The sequence below is a fragment of the Phalacrocorax aristotelis genome, chromosome 13 (assembly GCF_949628215.1).
Source record: "Phalacrocorax aristotelis chromosome 13, bGulAri2.1, whole genome shotgun sequence".
Classification (NCBI taxonomy): Eukaryota; Metazoa; Chordata; class Aves; order Suliformes; family Phalacrocoracidae; genus Phalacrocorax; species Phalacrocorax aristotelis.
Genome location: NC_134288.1, coordinates 13,388,493 through 13,410,361, shown reverse-complemented (window position 1 = coordinate 13,410,361; position 21,869 = coordinate 13,388,493). Strand labels below are relative to the sequence as shown.

The following is a 21,869-nucleotide window of genomic DNA, read 5'->3' as shown; positions in this document are numbered from 1 at the left end:
ATTCAGCTAAATATGTGCATCTGGAAGTTCCTCTTATGATATTGACTCTACTTTTTAACGTCTTTATAGTTTCTGCGAGGGAATGCTATTGTCTCCATTCTTCATAAACTGAGAGATGAAAGGATATTGGATTGTTTATGATACTTGGCAAAAATGACATTTTATATTTTATTTCAAATTTTAATCAATATTTGGTCTGTAGTTTGCAGATTAATATATATATGAGACATACACATTCTACAGCAGGAAAACCTAGCCAGTGCTTCGTTTATATTAAAAAAAAAAAGCTTCTTGCAAATTTAAACGGCAGCTTTCAAGTTCCTTATCCATTTCTACCACTGTAGGAATTATGTCTAATATTAAACGAGTTTTTAGTGAGTGAGACTAACACTGAGAAGTAATATCTTAGTCTCTAAGTAATGCAAAGCCATGTTTCCAGCATATTTCCTTGATTGTTTTTTAAATATAAGTAGTTGTATTTGTTTTTTTCAAGTAATTACCAAAGATAAAACAGTCCATGAAAGTGTTCACAGTCCAATGCACGAGTGTGCGACTCCTGTCTCCTAAATGGAGAGATGCATGAAATAACTTGACATTCCTTGGAGGTCCAGCCTGGGAGAAGGTCATCAGCCCTGGGGGACAGAATTTTAGGTTAATTTTCCAGTACAAGGCGGCTGGATAGGTGGGACCGCTGTTTTTGGAACATCTCCACGTTTCCTCCAGGGCAGTGGGAGCAGCGTCTGACCCAGGCTGTGCATAGCCAGGACAAAGCTCCAGAAGCCATGAATTGAACATTGTCCCTCCTTGAACTTAACACGTTCGGAGATGGTGATGTCAGAAACCAGCATTAACTGTATGTAGCAAGATCCGAGGCCAAATTTACAGGCAACAGAATATAAAGGAAATTCATATCAGAATGTCAATAACAATTTCAAACTCAGCTGAAGAAGTGAGGTCCCTGCTACTGAATTTGTAGTATCTGCTTAGAGATGCAATAGTAAGACTTCATCAGCTCAGAAAGTTAACTTACTGTTGGCTTTGCTCTAATCAAAAAGCCTGTTACGGAAAAAGAAGGAAGTCCAAGAACAGTAGGAAAAGCACAGAGACACGCAAGGCGGACTGATGCACTGTGCAGTACTGGCCCTGGGAAACTAAACTGTAACGCTTGCAAAATATTGTAACAGCCTGCATCATAGGGAAGACATTGATGATGAAATACACTAGTTAAATCTGGGGAGCCCCGAGGATGAATGCCGAGGTGCCGAGGATCTGCTCTGTGTTTGCGATGGTGAAGCCACTGATAAAATAAAAAACTTCCCAGAGAAATTGTGAATGGTTGTAAATGTAGTTTTAAATATGTAAATGGATGGCTAAAATGTGCAAATGGAACAGTTTGAAATTTTTGAAATAGTATTTTAACTAATTCAGATACTTGATTTGGGAAACTTTTTTGAGTTTTCAAGTTTTTCCTTGTTTGGGATGGCTGATTAATGCTTACTATGAACAGCGAATAGTTCCTAGGATCATCTACCATTTAACTTGTTAGATCTCTGCTTTAAGCAAATTCCTGATTTGCTAATATTTTTGGTGGTGCTTGGAAAAGAAGTAAAAGTCAGAAGAATCGTATTGTTTCTGGCTCTGCGGCTGACCCTGTTCGTGACACTAATTTTGCATTTCTGCTGCTCTCTCCCGAGGACATTTTGGACAGCTATTGTTTCTTATTGCATGTTTCATCTAGCACTTGTTTGGGGCTCAGAAATTATGCTATAGTATAAATAACTCATGTGCCGTTACTTCGGGTGTTGCCATTTCCTCTAAAATTGAAAAGGGTTCCTTCTTCTGTTAAAAGTTTACTTATTTTTCAGCCGTTATACTCATCTTTATCAGATTTTCTGGTATGAAACTGATTTACCTCTGGTATTTCTTTCTCTCCTGAGATATTCACATCTGTCTCTAGCATCTGTCTCTAACTTCATTCAAAAACAGTGGTGGGAGGGAACATGGATTTTATGGATATATTCGTATCGTTGCGTTTCTGTCAATAAATCATTTGTTATGTTCAAGAAGAACCTGCAACCTCTACCTATCAATATTTTTCAGAAGCAGAGCTAATGCACAGCAGCTAAAAATAATCTCATGGAACAAAAATGAAAAACACAGAGAAGTCAATGTTGTGAGTTAACACTGGCATCTTCTGAATATTTTTACCAGAAAAGGACCAAAGAATCAGCAAAGCGTCAGCTTGTTTCAGCAAAATTTATAGTAGTAATCAGTTCCTGTACAGCTTTGATACCCTTTCGGCTTTTGACTCTTGATTTAAATCACTTCTCTGGGAATACTGTGAATAAACCAACACCCTGCACACAAATACAGTCCACAAAAGGCACTAATTCTCTCCCCAGAAGTTCCACCTCTTTTTTTTAGAGGCATTTGGCTCAGCAGAGCGACTCACATAGACAGATATTCCTTGGGTCTCAGCGTGAGGCAACGTTTTAGGGTCTTTAGATCTGATAAAAAATGCTGACTCCCAGATTGTGTCTGGGCCTGGCTGTAGACATGCCATCTACGTGGGGGTCTGAACACAAAGTACTGCATTGGCTCCGTCACGAGCTGAGAAATGTGCCAACAGACCCGGGGGGTCCTGGAACATGAGCGTTCCTTGCTCCATCCTCTCTCCCCGTCCTTTCTTTATTTTCTAGGACAGACCAGTGGCAGAGAAAAGGAGTAAGCTGCTTCCTAGACGCTACAGTCTAAATAAGTTCCTCCTCCCTCAGTGAAACAGGAGAAAAGCTTTGTGATTCCTGAACTCAGTCTCTCCATTCCTGGGATAGCGCAGTTCTCTCCACCGACCCTCTCCCAGGATGTACCGCCGCAGCCACGACCGAGAGGCAACGTGTACGTAGGGTTGCTCGGGGCGAGAGATCGCATTTGTGTCAAAATGTCAAAATAGCTCCTCTGCCTGCTGTATTTACACTTCTCCGGGGACTGAGGACAGCAGAAGTTGCAAGCTTGCATTCTCCTTCCAAATTTACATCCTATTTTTAAATTGCATCTTTTTTGGAGGGTGGGAGGGAGTAAATCTACACGTAGATATGTACTCCAGAAAGAACATGTTCTACTTTTTTTTGTCAGCTGATACAAAATAGGGCATCTTTTTTAAAAATAAGATTACTAGTTCTGGAATAATTGCAAGCATTAATTAAACCCACTTTTTTTCCCCCACCAATTTTATTTGGTAAGTACTTGGGTTCTAACACCCGTAAACTTCGAGAAAACATTACTAATAATTAAAAAGGAATAAAAATAAGCCAGACAAAGCTTTTAAAAAATTGGAATTGTTTTCTGTAATCCTCTGCTTCAGATGCAGTATGCCAGGGCTGAATCTTTGGATTTCTTTAATGATTTGGATTGGCCTGTTCTTCCTCCTGATTTATCCAGTGCTGCAGAAAGATTAAATCAGCATAATTGACACTTGTTAAGTGTCTACATCAGTCTAATCAGCCTGACACCGTTCTGGTTTATTCCTCCTTGTAAACTGTGGTATCATAAAGATGCTGTACTGTATATAGCACCACTTAGTGGCAGAAAATCTCCTTCAGATACTGCCTTCTGAAATCTAATCTGAGGAACTTTGTTCCAAGTCAAACCAAACCAAACCAAAGCGTCCCTTTTCCCTCCTCCCTGACTTTTCACGTTCAGAGCCTCACGATGCTGCTGTGAGTCCATCTCTCCAGCAGAACAGCACTTCGGCAAACCGATCACGGCACATCCCTTTCCAGGCTCTTTCCTCCCGCTCCCCTTGTGCGTTTTCCTCATTCAACCGTGCCCACAAAGGCGGAGGGGTATCCTTTGCCTGTGCTAGTGGCTGGCTGAAGCTTAAACAAAAGCATGCTACCCTAACTGCTGTTATACATGGTTATGAACACAATGAACAGAACAGAAAATAGGAAAACATCACAAAGCAGGCCAAGGGATGTAGGCAGGGTGCTTTCAGCAGCCAGAGCATATCAAAACAATACAGGTATTTTTCTTTGCAGGACACTGATGTCAGGGATTTTTACCAGATCATATTGAAATAATTTGTTTACTGCATTGAATTTTAGCAATGTTAGTGTGAACTTTCTCACTTTGGGGATATAAAAAGAATTAATCAGTGTTTTGGGATAAAGACACTTATAATAATGTCAATGCCTGGAAAATTAAAACAGACAGATACCCCCTTTTCTCACCAAATCCCACGGAACCTTCCAAAGGGACATCGTGCTGTCATACCACAAACCCTGCTCGGATGAGAAGAAAGGGTGCTTGATCAAGCTACATGCTATTTCCAAAACACATACTGGGCAGGCAACAGTGGGCTACAAGCTTCAGGTGTCAGTTTAATGACACCATCTCTTGTGCCATGGCACTAATTTTATTTTGCCGAGTCCTTCTTTGCAGTACGTACAGAGATGTCTCTTTTTAAGTCATAGATAAGCACATTATCGTTACAAGTGAATAGGAAAACTGTAATGGTAGAGATGGTAAATTCTGTTCTTACTGTAAAGCCCCTCACAGGCTTTTGCAGTGCCTTTCAAAGGCCCTATCAGTTGTTGTATTTCTGACCGTGTGCTACGCATCAGTTATTCCAACACGGTACTGAGAAACAATTTTTTCAATCAGTTATGTGTCCAAAATGCATATGCAATTGCACATCTGAGTTGTGTGTACAATTACTGAGATTCCATGCGTGCATTGGGTAATTTCTCACATAAATGCACTTAATTAGTCATCTGTGCATGAGTTTTCCTATTTGCATACATACTTACGGCAATTTTGCATGCAAATTAAGCACTTTATATATATATATGTAAAAGTTTGACTCTCATCATGTTTACTAAACAGAAGCTTATGTTAGATCTGGAAGAAAATAATTGAGTTGTCTGACAGCGTACAATACAACGTGGTAGCTTGCATGTGGATTATTATAGCGCCCGCATCCCGCCGAGGTTTTCACAGAAAGGTTCTTAGAATTATCTCTCATAAAGTACTTAAGGACCAGCTGTGCAAATGATGATTCCGTTGAAATATCTGGGTGGGTAAAGTACAGGTTACCCTGTTCAGCCCGTAACTTGCACCAGATATAATTTGTATTTGTTATTGAAATCTTACAATAAAAATGTCCCATCTAAATCCTGTGCTTCTTCCCAGGCTACAATAAAATCTGTTACATGATTTTGCCATTTTCTATTGATGGATTAGCACGATCGGAGTCACTGAAGTAATGTCACTTACAATAAGCTTTATTAAACCACAAGTCTGCCTGTAGTTCATAACGGAAGATGGTGCCGGAATATCTCCCATAGTATTTCTCTCTCAAAGAGATTGAAAACACACATTCATCCACTGTCTATCAGAATTACTCTTTAGCTGGGGGTTACCCAGTCTTGGATGTACCAATATTTTTAGTGCCTGTACGTGTGCCCTAGACACGGTTATGGTCTGACTCGGACGCACGTGTGCCGTTGGGTGCAGATTAGGTGATGCGAGATGGCAGGATCTATTGGCCAGTGTTAGCAGGATAACCACGGATAATCATTAGATGAATGCGTGAATTTGAGAAATTAATCTTTGGAATTCAGGTATTTCTAGACACTGGCAAAAGGCAGCCGTTACCCTGTACACAGAACTCATTGGGCTCATGCAAGAACCCCACCAACATAAAAAAGTAGCATGTAGCAGTTGAACAGCGGAGTCAGGCGATAACTTCCAATGGTGGTTACCAGGTTACCAAAATTTTAACTCCTGTGACTCTGCTCTTCCTCTTCCTTTCTGTTTATGCGTGTGTGGAGGACCTTGTTTTTTAATATTCTTGGCCTACAATTGGTTCCTATTATTCAGCTGACCGTGCATATAGTGTTCCTAAACAGCTCCCTTTCTTTTATCTCTAGGCTTTATTTCACTTAGGCGTGTGATATTATTAGTGGAACTCCTCCACATCATATTACTATCCTCATTTACAGCTAAATCGGTGATTCAGGTAGTCAAATAAATTTCATATACATCTTTAACTTGACTGAAGTTGTATGGAGACAAACACTCTAAATTTCTCACTACCTTTTTAATTGGAAACCTGCTGAATTTCTTTGTGTGTGTGATATTTTGTCGTACTCTCTTACAAGAGCACATCTCCTCTATCCTCTCTCTCCAAGTTTTCTTTGCTTATTTTTTCAGTTCTCCTATTCAAATCCATAGGCTGTCAAAGCTGTCTCTTGTAAAGTGTTTTGTCTTCTAGGTGGTTTTTGACCAAAAATGCTGACAGCTCCAGAAAATGACTTCGTATTAAAAAGGTAACTGGGGCTTTCTCTGAGGAGTTCTGCCTCGGCATTTAGCATGCAAGCACACACAGTTTAGAGTATCTGCTGTGGTGCTACAGCTGTTGGATATATTCAGGAGGAAAAAATATTTGGGAGGCATACAAACGAGCTGGGTGCCACAGAAGGCAGAGAGAGCTCAGAATAAAACTTCTATTTATGCTTTACCAATCTGTGCAGAAGAAAACATACACCTTTCTTTCTGATAAAGAAGAAAAGCATGTATTGTCAGCAGTATAAGAAAGCCTGATCTGGGCCTCACGTTTTTGCTAGATAGAAGAATGTTTATTTATTAATATTGCTGCTTGTACCAGTGTAACTTATTTTGAGATCTGGACCAGAATAAGTTATATTAATGTGAACATTTCAACATAGATAGAGCCATGTCCACCAAAAGGGTGGGAAGAAAGAGAGCTGATGGTGAAGCGATGAGGAAAATTGCTGCTATAAACAATAAAACCAGCAAAAGCTGCAAGTCTGAAGAGCCCTCATTCTCCTTTGTCAGTCGCTGTAAGAAACCAGGGATGTGAAGTGTAGTTATGTTGATATTCATTTGGAGTTTTCTGGTGTGCGATGAGTAAAAACTACAGAACTGTAAGGCTGCATAGGTTAGATCCTGCCCCCTTCCCGACACCTCGATGCACCTGTAAGTGTGAGCACACCCGGTGGCACCGGAGACCGTAGCGACGGGACTTGTTAGAAAAAGCATCTCCCCCTCAGCTGCTGAGGAGGGTGCATGGAGAGGCTGGGGAGGAAATCACTTGGTTTGTCTTCCTTCGATGAGGTTCTTCTCAGATTGCTGTTCTAGTGTAAAGCCTACTGTGAATGCAACCATTTTAGATGATGACTACTTTAGGTAACTCTTTGTTTCTGAGGTGATGGCACAATCATGCTTAAATACACACTTGTATGAAGAGCGCCTTAAAATCAGTCAGTCTGGGGAGACTTTTGGGAAACTGGGAAACTGCGGCCTTCCTCCCACTTGTAAAACGGCACAATGGCTATTGATCTTTTTTTTTTTTTTTTTTTTTTACTAACTCCGGTGGGTTTTCATTGTTTCTGTGAGCACAAGGCACGGCATCGCAGAGCAGCCCGGGGAGCCGATGGCCTGCTGTGTTAGGGATCTCTCGCAGATTGTTCTCCTTGGTGACTTTGTCTGAGGCGCACAGGTTTGTCCGCGGACCGAGAGGTCGCTCTTCTGAAGCTGTTACAAGGGTCGTATTGCCATAAATAGGCACTCCCTGTACCTTCTGAGAACAAACCTAATTCTGCTTTTTTTTTAATACCAGTACTCTAAATTCAGTCCACTGTAACGATACAAACCTATTAAACTGCTCAGTCTGCTTTTGCCTTATTTCTTCGTTTTTGTGAGAATACAATAAATGAATCAAAAAAAGTAGTAGAAATTTTGCATAGGTCAATTTTGTATTACAATATTTTAATAAGAGTTACATTAGTATAAGGTGTGTTACCTCACCTAAGGTGAAAGAGACATAGAATTGGGATTTTTAAAATTGATTTTAATATAGCCATCGCTGGCATGCTGCCATTAATGCTTGCATAGTTCAGTGAGGAGACCACAGCGTGTCTCATAATTGGAGGTCAGGCTACACTAAAGTTGGCCTCCCTTGGCCAGTGTAATTAACTGAGCAGGAAGGTTTTATATAGGGCCTCTGAAGATATATTTTCCTCATTGCCATTCACATTACCAACTCGGAAGGAGAATCAATAGGAGCCACAATGTACTGATGAGTAGATAGTGTAAAAGAGAGAAAGTTCACATTCCTTGGCATTGCAGCACGTCTAGGAGGACTGAAAATGTGACTTCAAAAGATCTGTTTAACCAGGAAGAGAGTTGTATCTTTGTCACCATCCCAGCACACAGGTAGCCCGTGCAGGGTGGTACAGAATCAGCTTAGGTTAATGCACATTCCATTCCTGTTCGGTGCTGCTTTTTCCTGTGGATTCTTTCCTCCAGTCACTTTCTCTTCTGTGACTCATCGTTTTGTCTTTAGATTTTGTACTGGAGCCAATCATAAGTAATCCAGAATTCTGAGCTCTGCCCAACCATTCCTGCAGTTCCAGTGATTTGCTGTTGCTTTAAAAAATTACATAAATGTTCCAGAGTCTGGCTTTTACAGTTAGTTATTTTCTCTCTGTGGTTGTGGTCTTCCTTACTCGGGAGCATCTTTGTTTCCTCTGTTGGCCTCTGCCTAGATCTGGTAGTGCTTATGTCTTTCCCAGATCATTAATTTCCCACAGCTTTGATTTACATTTCACTTTACTGTTCAGTTCCATCCTCTAAAAAGATCCCAAATGTGGAGTAAGTCTGAAGGCATTTCTCCCTCACTGCAGTTTTGAACTGCTGACAGAAACTCATCATTTGCCATTATCTATCAATCCAGAACCGTCACTATTTCTCTGGTTCTGTATACATGCCTGCCTTTGTTACTACTTTTGACAGGAACCAAAATCAGTAATAATTACTTTCTAATCACCGGTTAGCTAACTGTCTCCTAGAAGAAGCAAAAATCATCAGGCCAGAGAGAAGAGAGCAAAGGTGTGGTCTGCACACTGTATTAATTTCACTTCTCCTTGTCTGTCAGATTTTTTAATAAAACCACTTTTTATCCTTAGCATCTAGGCCATAATTATTTACCCGAGTTCAGTGAAACATTTCCTAACCAGAGAATTAAACAGGTTAAGCCGGGGGGAATATTTGCCAAATAAGGAATTCAGATCCCAGCACTAAACTAGGAAGGCAAAAGTCTCCTGAGACTTTGTTTTCTCACCTCCTGTCCATTTAATTTGTTATTCCCATGCTTTCACATATTTGATGGCTGCTTGACAATTTTATTGTATGTTGTACCGTCCCTCAGCGATCACACCTCCCTCTCTCTCATTTCCTATCCGTGGTAACGCAGCTCACATCTGATACTCATCTCCACCACTAAGGGTTCTATTGTCCCCCTGATATGTACGTGTAACTCCCGCTGCTGTCAATAGGAATTACATGTGTGTATCAAGGAGAGAAAAATCCCTTGTGTACTCTACGCTCCTCATTATCTTGGCACAGTCAGTTCTGTAGATGTCTCGGCTATGAGCCTTTTATTCTCTTGAGTGTTGTGCAGTATAGCAAGTTGGCTCTTAGGATCAGCAGTTTTGCTCTTGAGGTGTTTAGCAAGTTGATTTACTGTGCATGTGTACGCTCTTAAATGTCTTCATCCAGCCAAATCCACATCTTGTAGCGTTCGTACATTAGACGGTAGAGCTTCCTATTTCCTCTTTACATAAGAATACAAATTCCTAACCAGTGTGCCAGCAGACTCAGGGTTAAGCGAGAGCCTGAAGCTAACCCTCCCAAATGACACGTGCTCAGGCCCAGCTCAGGCCTGTACGCTTAAATGTAACAGTTGGTGAAAAATTCAATAGGTACAAAAATGTAAATGGCACATTTTAATTTTCCTGAAAGATCTGAAGGAAGGTATTACACAAGCATTTCATGTCAAGTGCTTCTAAACAAGGGGGGAGTTGAAATAGTAACTAATGGGTTAGCAAAACTTTAATTCCTTTCAAAATTAATCGGAGTGTCAAGAGTTGAAGGAAAACGGTAGAGCGAAAACAACCACACATGTAAATCAGTGATTTCCATTTCTGACCACTGGATGTGTATTCTCCCCCGATCCTTCTGGGAACACCGCAGCTTGGGAAGGTACCCGGTTACTGGAAACGTAACCAGAAAGCACACTCACCCCATTTGCTGACTCTTCCCCAAGCACACAGTCAGTTACCACAGCTTAGAAAAGAGGGACAGTAAACCAGTTTGGGAAAAAAATCAATTTGCCATCAGATTAGAAATCAACTGTAAACATGTTGAAGAATTCTATTTTTTTTCACTACTGCTCTGCCTTTTCTTCACAATCTGTTGCGGTGTCAGACTTATTTTGACAATACTTGTAGAACTTGTCATATTAACAAAGTTATCAAACAGAGCGAGCGCGTGCATAGCAACAGCTGTAGTCCAGCAAGAGTCAAAATAACTGGCCATAGGTAGTCACAAGGAAACATCCACACTGTTGTTGCACAAATCCAAAATATCCCCAGAAGTCTCCAGAGTTCTTGTAGTTTTATTTAAATAGCAATGACCGCAGCTGCCCTTCAACCTGGAACAATCTACTCCAAACTTTGGAATTTAGGTTAAAAATACAAGGAACAAATTTAGATTTTATATATACATACAAGGATTTATTTTTGCTATGATAGCATCACTTGATTATTTCTACTTTTGTGAAAGTGCTTCATAAAAAAGGGTATACATGAAATTTAGTACCACAATGGGATTTATTTGATGTTATGTAACAAACTCAGAAATACTTGTTTAAAAACAAAATAAACCCCATAATCCACTAAGACTGTAAATTGGTGGGGTAGGAACAATCTTTTCATTATTCGTGTCTACAGAGCTTAATACAATGAGGTCTCAGTTCTTCGCTAACATCTCTAGGTGTTAACACAATGCTATTAAATCTACTCAATAGCAAAAGATGCAGTCAGTGGATTTATGTGTCTCATTCCTTTGGAAATGTGCGAATCTAACAGAAAAGTTTAATGGCCAGATTTTTCAGCTGCGATGTCTGATTTTGCACGTACATCGGATAGTATGCATCTATTTATGCAAATCGATGTTGGATTTATATGCACAAAATATACATGCCTGAGAACTCCTATTTGGGGAGTTGAGCTGCATTCAGAAAGGAAAAAGAGCATATTTGGATGCCAGGGTCACACCAGAGGAAAATAGCAGGAGCCATACTTAGCACTCGAAAACGCTGCTTTCCATTTACAGTCTTTTGTGAAAACTAAACTAACTCGAGTTTCACTTTCTGGCCCTATTTTGATCTGCCTTTATTTTTACACCAGAAACCCTCTAGTTTAGTAGAGTTAGCTTTATCTGCTACTGAGGCGACCGTGGACTAGGCCTGACGTGCCTATTTCCCTCTAAGAAAGGAAGGGCCAGGCTCAGACTGGCTCACGTACACGGCTGAGGAGCGAGTTCAGGCACTACCCATTCTCTGCCTGACCCTGACACTGCCCTCCACTCAGATGTATTCTCTTCCCAGGAAGGCACCTGCGGCGCCTCCCCTCTGGCCGCCCAAGGAGCGAAGAACGCCAGCGCAGCGCCCGAACCGGGGTGCTCACTGACCCGCACCCCATCAAACCCACCCGGACACAAACTTCACAGCCCTGCAAGGCCCTGGGCCCTGCGGGCGCCGCGATCGCTCCGGCCGCCCTGTGAGGCCTTGCCCTCCCAAACGAGGGGACGCTCAGCAAACGCCTTTGCAGAACGGGAGCGGGTCCCTGTCACGGCTGGGCTGCGACTGCCTCTGGTGCCACTTTTTTGTTTCTCCAGGTATCCTAGTTTTAAGTCTCTGGATATGACAGTTTTTCCCTCCCCGATTCGTTATTTTCTCCTGTAGGTACACCACTCTCCCCACACGCCACCTCTTCCTCACAGCTACGCTCTCCCAGCTGGCTTCCCTCATCACCCCCTGGGCGACCGCCTTTCTCACAGACGTGCTAGTTTTCCCTCACTGGACACGCTGGATTTTCACCTGGGCACGTTAGTTTTGTCACCACTGGGTCCATCTTTCTAATGGAGATGTTACTTTTCCCCTGGATATGCTACTTTTTCCTCAGTGGCTGCATCTCTCCCATGGATAGGCTGGTTTGTTTTTTTTTTTTTTCCTGAATATGTTAGTTTTTCGCCTTTGGACATGTAAGTTTGTTCTGTGGAGAAGTGAGCTGTGGCTCCCGGGGTTCCCCCGCGCGGCCGCGGAGCCTCCACTCCCGCCCCGCGCAGCTCCTCAGGCCGCCGGCGGAGGCGGCGACACTCCCCCCTCACCGTTCCCGCGGAGGGGCGGTGCCTGTCGCTTTAAGGCGGCGCGCGCCCGCGCGCAGCGGGGCGGGGCCTGGCGGCGGCGCGCGGCAAGCGCTTCACCTGCAGCCCAGAGCGGGCGCCCGGCGGCGGGAGTGGGGCGGCAGCGACTCGCGGCCCCGGCACTGCGCGGCACGGCCGGACCCTCCGCCTCTGCCATCGCCTCCGCCACGGGCACGGCGCGGCCGGCGGGCGCCGCCGCCGCCGGGGCCATGAGGACCGGCTCGCGGGTGCTGCTGGTGTTGCTCCTTCCCGTCTGGGGCTCGGCAGCGGTAAGTGGGGCGCACCGGCGAGGTTGGGGGGGAGGGCGGGCAGGCGGGCAGCGTCTCCGCGCCCAGAGCCCCGCGGAGGGGCCGTTCCGCGCCCCCCGCCCGCGGCCATGGCAGCCGCGGCAACTTCGCGGTCGGGGCGCGGAGCCGGTCCGGGGTGGGCGAGCGTGAGCGGCGCCCCGCAGCCCCCGGCGGTCGCACCCCTCCTTCCGTTTTCCACCACCCTGGCGGTTTTCAATGATTATATTTTAGCGCCGTCGTTCGCTTTGAGTCCGGTGCCTTCGCGATGCCGGCAAAACTTGCCGCCCGTGATGCGCCTCGCCGGGTAAACTTCGGGGGTAGCGGCGCGTCCCGGCGGCGCAGCCCCGCGCAGCCTCCGCGCCCCAGCACGGCCGCGCAGCGCTGCCCGCTCCGCGCCGGGCGTCCCTCCCGTGCCGCCGCCGTGCCTTTAACTTTTTATTTTTCCAAGCCCGTAAGCACACGGAGCGGGCCTGAGCCGCGCTGGGGGGCAGTGATCTGAAAAGTTCGGGGTTTTTTAGGGTTCCCCCACCCCCCCCCGAAATATCTGCAGAACATCAACAACCGCCTGAACGCGTGGCTGCAGCGCTACGGTGCGAGCGGGGCGGCTGCTGTGTTTCCCGTTACTTACCGGCTGCAGAAACAGGAGCCGCGTATTTTTTCTGCCCGAATCCCCCCGTGCGAAGTAGAACCTGCGAAGGTGTCCCGCGTCCGAGCCCTCGGGAGGCCGGTGGGCGCGCAGAAGCGGTCCCGAGGAGCTCTCATCTAGCGGGCGCCGTTATAATAACGGGATGATTTCAGTTTCAAAGCCTATTATCTTCAGTCAGACCCTTTGAAATGTTTCCTAATGGCAACATCTTGCTAGCGACTGTCGGAGTCCACGGAGCCGCTGCTTCCTTGCGCTTCCCGTGCAGTAGCTGGCATCCGTCTCCCGAGCGTGATTTTTAGCAGAGTACGTTGGCTTGCTTTTCGCTTACTAAGCTCATCCGAAAGGACCCTTCGCTCCTCTTCCATCCTGTCTGTCTCCGTAATGCAGCATCGGCCGCGTCCGGGAGCGTTTCGGGAAGCCCGGGCGAGCTCTGCTCCCTCCCCGGGGAGGTGGGTGCGCGCCTGGAGTTGCACTTGCTCGGGGAAGTGACTCTCCAGGTCCCCCGGCTTCAGCCTGCCCAGCTGGGACTGGAGGCGTCGGAGGCGCAGCCTGCCTCGCTAAGCGATGCTCTGGCTAACCCTGCCGACGGTCCGGCAGCATTAGAAATCCCTTGCTACCAGCGCTAGTTGGTGCATAGATCACCTGGCGCTCGTTAGGCATAAATCACCGGCTTATGTGCTTTCAGTGAGTTGGTTGGAGCTGGGGTCTGGGACCCTCCTTGCTGGGGAGCGTGTGTACTCCTTCCCAAGGAGCCTGGACTACCACGACAGGACTAAGCTGTCCCTGTGGCAGGGGCTGGTTCCCCCCTGCGCAGTCCAAAGTTGCAGCAGAGAGTGTTTAGCTGGATGCTTCCCCCTGGATCCTGGCAGGCTGTGCGTGGGGCTGTGCTGTTCAGTCGTGTTATAACATTTTTGATTGGGCATACCCTGCGTCCCCTCCATCCCTCCCCACTGCTGGGGCAGGTGTAGAGCCTGGAGGTCGCAGAGGCAGCGGCAGGCAGAGCCTTGGAGGATGCTGCAGGGCGAATGGAAGGAAGGGGACTTTAGCTGGCCACAAGCTCCTGAGGCTAATGCGAGCTGGGGATTTTTCTCCCCCTTCAGTCCCGGGGCTTGCCTGGTTTTTCAGTAGTAAAACTCAGTGATTTGGATGTTGCAACATCAGGCCTTTGCGTGGCTCCAGCGGGAGCACAGCTCGCCTTGATGAATTGCTGCTCTTTGTTTCCTCCCCTCTTCTGATAGTGCCCGCTATCCCAGCCTTCCTCCAAACAATGCTGTCTATTGTAGTCAGGCAACTATTTTCTGGCCCATTTTATTTTTGCAGCTACAGTATGGATCCGCACCAACAGATAGGCACTTCACCAGGAGCGGTTTCTACTTGCGCACTGCTTTAGCGTTCAGGTTTGCCCATGCCTGAACGCCTAGTCACTGGGTGCAAAACATTTTCCCAAATCACAAAAGTCATGGTGTGCGTTTCCCTTGTTTTGTTGTTGCAGGCACACAATGGGGATCTTACAGTTAGACCCACATGCAAGCCTGGCTTTTCAGAAGATGACTACACAGCCTTCGTCTCCCAAAACATCATGGAAGGGCAGAAGTTACTCAAAGGTAAGTGGAATAAAAAGCTTAATAGGTGCTGCAATAATTGTATTTTTGGGAGGTGAAAGGAGGCTTAAAGATTCTGGTTTTGATGGTGAAATTGTCTGCAGAATTACGTTTGTAGGAGGATGAAACACTAAGTAGTTTACCTGAGCGCAGTTTTGAATATAGATGAATCATTCAAAGTCCGTGTGCTCTGTGCTGCAGGTGGATTGTTTGCCTATAGTATGCGAGGTCATCACTTCACTTTTAAGTCTCCCACTCCCACCCCATCTGAAGGAATTCTACATTTGATATTTTAGAAAGTATTTTTATGTATGAAATTCTAAGATCCTTAAATTATCTCTGCTTTGAAATGCATGATAAAGCAGACGTTGTTGTTGGAAATGTGGTAAACAAGCCTACAGACATTCTGTTCACAAATGTGGCATTCATTTTCATTACTGCCCCACTGACAACATGAAAACACAGGCAAAAAGAAACTACCAATTAGCTTTATAGTAATTGCAGGATTATAACCACTTTTGTGATTGTAAACTCTAAGATGTCTTTGTAATCCAAATAACAATACATTATGCTGTGTATTGATCTGTCTCCCTTTCAACTTAAAAATAATTAAACTTTATATTTGCATCATGTAGGAAATCATTGTTTTACTCCAAGAGAACTTTTTGAAGATCCAAATCTGCCCGCCCCGCCCCACCTCCCCCTGCACCCTCCTCGAGTTAAATCACTAACCATTAGTGGATGCTGCAGCAGTTCTAAAAGCAGTATATTTTGGAAGTTGGGGAGCACCTCAGGACTTGATGCTCTATTCAAGCGTTTATAAACCCTTTGCTACTTTCTCTCGAGTACATTTACTCCCATGCATATGTCTCTGCCAGAAAGCTGGGATTTCTGTCTTCCTCCAGAGCAAACACCTGCTCCGTTACTTTGATTTTTCTCAGAAGAGAGGCAGAGTTGTCAGTACTCTTTCTGGCTTCAGCAGAATCCAGGACTGGACATATTTTCTCTACATGAGCTGGCAATCAGTTTTGTTTCTGAGCCCAGTTGTCTTAGTTTTGCTGTTCAGGAATTCTCTTGACTGGCCTGGCATCAATTAGTAGACATTGGGGAGTTTATTTTTAGTTTGAAACATAACCAAATAGGGATTTGACATAGACGAGCCCAAGAATATAGCAACATATGAAGAGACCAAGTACCAATTGTTTGTGTTTAGCAGGGATTTCACCCAAACTTACACACTGCAGGGCTTTACAGGTCAGTCTGTAAACTTAGTAGATTTCATGTTTTTTTAGCTTTGGAAATGATTTGATAAACAATGTCCTCCAAGTACTAGAAAATCATGTCATTAACATACTTGCTTGGAGGAGTATTTTTTGCAGTTTAGTGCCTGATAAATTGTGCTGCGTGTTTCTGTAGGTGGACAATGGGGATGGAGCAGAAGGTCTGTTTAAAGGTGTTAGCTGGCAATGACTTAGAAGACAGCATAGCGGCTGTAATTTCTGTTGCAACTGATAATTTTTAAATATGAAATTATGTTTAGATAGGCTGTCAAGTTGATTTGAATGAAAATATATTTCTATCAGTCTTACCCATTAGGGGCCAGTTGTAGTTTTACATTAGTCATGGCAAACCTGCCACTGATTTAAGGCTGAACTGGCCCTCAGGGTACTGCTCACCCATGCACCACTGCTGACAATGTTATCAGGACATGAATCTTGGGAATTCTGCCATTTGTAAGGATTTTTGTCAACTGAGGAAGAAAGAAAAAAGTGCGAATGCTGTGTTTGCTAATGAGTAAACTGTCGTCTTTACACCTTTAATCTACAGTCAAATACATGCTGGTGTTTATCATAGGAAAGAAATATATCTAATTAATTTGTACAATAATGGGGAGAAAATCTGCTGCATAAAATTCTTCTTCATGCTTCTGTTGTTCTTTATATATATTCTAGCATGTAAAATTGGTAGTTTTCCAGTTTAGGTTTAATTTTGCTTCTTAACACTTGATATGTCTGAAGCATAAAATGTTTATCTCTTTCTTCCATCTGGGTGAAGTATTGTACAATAGTTCAGACCAAAAATGGGTTCGGATTGCTTACATTATCGTGTTTGATAGATTGACATATGTACTGTTTCACACCATCTTACCACGCAAAGCTTTGCTGCCAGCTACCACCATCTTATTCATCAGCATTCAGTAATTCATCTCCAGGCCAAATGGGACTGCTTGCCTGAAAAACGTGGGTAGGAATTCACCTTTTAGTGCTTTCATGGAATTGGGGCGGGGAAGTGTGTATGTAGTTCAAAAGGCTCTCAGGGGATGCCAGTGGGCAAACGTGAAGTCTTTATGCTGCGTAATCCTCACTTTGTCCTTAGGAAGGAGGTTTGATGAGTCCTGGGACCGTTTATACTGCCTAAAGGTTTGTTCTTCAGAAATCGGGTAGCATGTAGCCCTCAGCATAGAGCTGAACTTCAGCCGGCAGTGGGAAATTTGGATGCTATATAGTTTGGGGATAAGCTGCGTGTCAGTAAACCCAGCGTTTCCCTTTTAAGCTTTATAATATCCAGCTCTCCAATGTGTGCACTGTTATGAATGTATCAAAATCAAAGTTTATTCTAGGTTTGGATCAAGTTAAACAGATAATGACTGCTTATAATTGACTTATTCCAATGGAAATAGCTTAGCCTTAATTTGACAACAAGAGCTTTTACAGAGTCATTGTTTTATTCAGAGTATGCCATAAGCTATTAACGACTACTTTGTGGTTCATCTTATTTGCCTGAGTCAGCTCTCTAACATCCTCAAAACATACAGATTTTAGCAGGAGCTATTTGTTACACAGTAATTAACTTGTTTATGATAAATGGATTGAAGAAATGTCACGGCATTTTGTTTTATGTATAAATGAAAAGCATTTGCATTCTAAAAATTTCATGTAAATTAGACTTAAAATAGTTTTCCCCAGCAGTGCCACAAATACCACATATTGCACATCACTGCCAACATCGTAGCCTGATGATGGGGTATCAGCTGAGTTGATTTGTGGAGCCAGTGCCTCCCTTAGAAATGCTGTCCCTGTGTCTCTTAATAAAAGTTAGTGGGGTGTGTTCTGTTATATTTTTTGGTCTTTGGTTTTGTTTGCGGGATAATAAACTTAGTCTTGATCACTGATGCACGGTAGTGTTTAAAATAGGATCATTAACTATTTTCTTTAGCCTAAGGAAAAATCTCAAAGCTGCAGTATGTCAGAGGACAGTTACGGCACAGGTATCTTTTTCTCTTTGTTAATTATTAATGTTAACTTAAAATGGTGAGAATATTGGTCCTGAGGGGTAGGGAGCAATGACACGCAGCACTGCTCAGAAGGCAGTTCAGGACTGACTCGGGTGATCTGCCCCTTAGTATTAACTCAAGTGTATGGGAATGAGGATGCCTAGTGGCCTCTTGGGGAAGGAGAGGAGTAAGAGTAGGGTGCTAAAAGTGATATGCAGTATGATCTAAGGGGGGTTGATACTCCTGGTATTGGTTTTATGCTCTTTTCCATTTTTGTAAGATTTTTTTTAAATTGTAATTTAAAAAAAAAAACCACTTTTCTAAATTAGAAATTCAAGTTTTATTGGCACGCTGTGAGACCGTGGCAACTGGTAGTGGGTGGAATGACATCACGGTGTTAAATGCATTATTTTTCCAGCCTAGTACCATCACGGTTGTAGCAGGTCACCTCTCAGAAATATCACCAAACAACATAAGTCATAGCTTTCCCTACGATCGGGAGACGGCGTCAGCAGTTGAGACGTTCAGCCCCTTTTTTGTTTTTCTGTGCCTCTCTCCATCTGCAGTGATTCATGTTTTTGTTGCCCATCCTAAATAGTGCCTATACTGATGTAGCAGGATAGCTTCACTTGTGTAGGCAGCTACGTTTGGGTAGAAGCGTGTGGAAGCAGTTTATTTTCATATGGGAAGATGAATAAACTGTGCCAGCATGTTCTGCTTTAAGCAAGCGTATGAAACCGAAAGTAGCCAAGCTTCATGCAAATGTATAAAAATGTAATTGCTTCCACGCTAGGATTTTTACTAGCATTATTTTTGGTTAAAAACAAATAAATAAAATATATTAAAACTTTACTGAAATAGCTGTTTTTATAAGAATTCAGGCTGGAGGCTGTATCTCAAGTTTTTTTTATAGGTAGGATATTCTTCATGGACAAAGCTTTTTGTTCCTCCCGCTGAGGTTTCAAAACCTCTGTCCTATTCAGCCTTCATCACCTCCAATAGTAATACTTAGGAATGCTGCGAATGCTGATTAGAAAATATACAACAGAGAGACCAAAAAACCCCAACACCCCAAATCTTCATGGGATAGTGTAGAACCAAACATTAAATAAAAAAAAAAAAAGCGGGGGGGAGAACCTGAGCAAGCCTTCACAAACTATGTTTGAGTCTGGTTACTAGTAATCCCTGTAGTAGTCACTGTAGGGAGGGGTATACGCTGTGCCTCCTTGTGGAGGTAAATGTGCTGTGTTCTTGTGGGTAAGGTAATATAGGAAATCGAATGCAGAGTGTGTTAGTGACATGCACTAACGGCTCTGCTTGTAAATAATCGTACAGCCCCAAAATACTACCACATAGGTGAAACTTGGCCCCTGCGAAAGCATGAGCAAAAGTTTCAGGAGGAATAGTAACAGCTTTGAGTGCTCAGAGGGAAGGAGCCTGCCTCTGGGGTAACAGACGCTAACCCAGCAAGCCAGTGTGTATCTGCAGTGGTGTGTCCCCCGATATGTGAATTTGCTAATGGGGACATTCTGCCTGTCTATACATGTGGCCTGCTCTTTCTCCTGAGTCTAGAGTCCATAAAATGCATAGGCTGCTGTTAGTTTTGGTAGAAGCTTCATTCCTAAAGGCTTCTCCAGGTCAAGGTCTCCCTCTGAAGCGTGCTTGGGAGGACGCTCCATCCCGAAGGCTCGCGGCACCGCAGTGCTGCCTGGGCGTCCGGTCGTGCTTTGTCTTCCAAGTGCCCTTTGGCGCGTCGTACGGAAGTCTTTTGGAAGCAAAGACTGTGAGGAATTTTTGGATTTGTTCTGGTGTTTGGCAGGGTTTTTGAGCACCTCTTGAGGATTGCTTGGTCCTTGTAGCAGTACAGAAGCTCTGCTGCAGCCTGCTGAAATATCCAATGCCTTTTCTGAGCTGCTCGAAGTTTAAAAGGCAGAGAGACTTTTCCATTCCTGCTTTCATTATCTTCTGGTCTGTGATTCTGCATGAAAAGCAGTTACTGAAGTTGTTGTACACATAATTAGCTTCACAGTTCCCTAATTAAATCTGAAAGTAGGCGAAAGTCCACCAGGAGCCCAGAACTCTTTCCCTAACCTTTCTTCATTCCTTTCTTGGAGGAAAAAGAGGCAGACAGACATCAGCTTTCCATGTTAAGCTTGTACATGCTCCAGTGAAGCTGCCTCTCAGAAAACGCTTCTCACATTCCACAGGACGACTTATTTGAAAAGCAGTTTCTCTTGATGGGCATGTTGCAAATCAAAACCATAATTTCAATCCTGAGTTCCAGGGGAGACCCCAGAAAGAGCTGCTGCAGATTTTGGAACTGCTGATGCATATTTATTTTTAATGTTTCTCTTCAGATCTAACTTCTGACAGAAAAATGATGTTTAAGATGACATTTTTATCTAAATAAAATTGCAGCTAATGAGACCGGAGTAGTCAATAATGCTCTGTAGAGTTAATCCCCTTTACACTGTTTAATAACTGTATATATTGCTTTCTAGATCAGAGCTTTGAACCAAATTCATCAAACCCAAGTAAAATTACTTTTTTTCTGCATTCTGGGGAGCTAACGGATTTTTATCTGAATAAATCTGCTTCTCCAACAGCAGACTTGAGGCTTCTCTCTTTTTTTCAGGACTTTGTCTGTTAAAGAATTACGCTGCTTCAAATTAGGCACTCTAAACAAATAGATATTAAGGAAGAAAATGAAACAACAATTTCTGTTGAATAATTTATTCATTTATTTATGCTTAGGCTTTTAGGAAATAAGCCATGTCTGGAACAGTATCAAATTATTTATTGTGAAATACCTGTTCTCCTGATGTTTTGAACTCCAAACAGGTAACATTTGGTCTTTTAAGGTTAGAAAATGTTAATTTTAAAGTCACTTCTTTGTTAAGAAGCTGACTGTTGCTGACAGAGCTCGTGAGCTCTGATCTCTCAGAGCAGATGCTGAAAGCATTCTGGAAAATCTGGTTTTTTTCATGTAATAAATGAAACTTATTTATTCTAGCAGTGAAATATTTTCTTGCTTAATTCCAATTGACCTCGTGCCACTTCTCGTCGCCTAATTTCATTGATATTTGTGTGCAAGCCTCCTTCTGCCTTAATTTCTACCCTGGAAATGAGTGTAATGTTTTGCTAGAAATGGCTTATTTCATTGCAAACTAAAGCTGGTGAAGTACTTAGTTTGACAGTAGCATGGGCCATGTGCATAGCTCATAGAATATTTTAGTAATACAGATAATACTTGGAAGTCTTGTTTGAAGGGCAAGAAGAGATTAAAACTACAGAGAATAGGGTTTCATTGGAAATCTGCTGCTTAGTGTTTTTTGTATAATAGAATGAATTTGAGTAACATAGGGAAAGAAGGGAGTTTCTGGTCGATCTGAGGTTACTGGTATATTTGGAATTAGTGCCATTCCTGTATAAAACCTACTTTTTTATTTTGAGGCAAATGGAAATAGTAAGAACTAAGACCACAAAGGAGCGTGAAAAATAAAGGCCAGTATTTGCCTCTAGGAACTCCAGTTTTGAATGGTTTGATGAGGGTTTTGAGATGAACCAGTGCCAGTGACTAGAGACTGATTTCTCCAGGGCCCTGAGCTTGAGCACTTCAATAGGAATTCATGCAGGTTTTATGGACTCGATCTGTATCTGTTTTTCTGTATGTAAATCTTTCGTGTACTACCTAAAGGCTCTGAGGAGCATTTGGCTTCACATTTGATTTTCCTTTTGGTGCTTAAATGACCCCCCCAATGTTGCTTTTT

The 21,869-nt window shown here is 43.4% G+C and overlaps 1 protein-coding gene across 1 annotated transcript in view; it reads left to right on the top strand.

The window, feature by feature from the left end:
- The first annotated feature begins 11,991 nt into the window (after positions 1-11,991).
- Positions 11,992-21,869, top strand: part of CDH4 (cadherin 4) — a 469,761-nt gene continuing 459,883 nt past the window's right edge. Inside the window, exons 1-2 of the mRNA XM_075108659.1 lie at positions 11,992-12,560; positions 14,717-14,828. Of these exons, the coding sequence (XP_074964760.1) occupies positions 12,105-12,560; positions 14,717-14,828 (568 nt within the window). The 5' untranslated portion in view covers positions 11,992-12,104. The remainder of the gene's footprint in view (positions 12,561-14,716; positions 14,829-21,869) is intronic.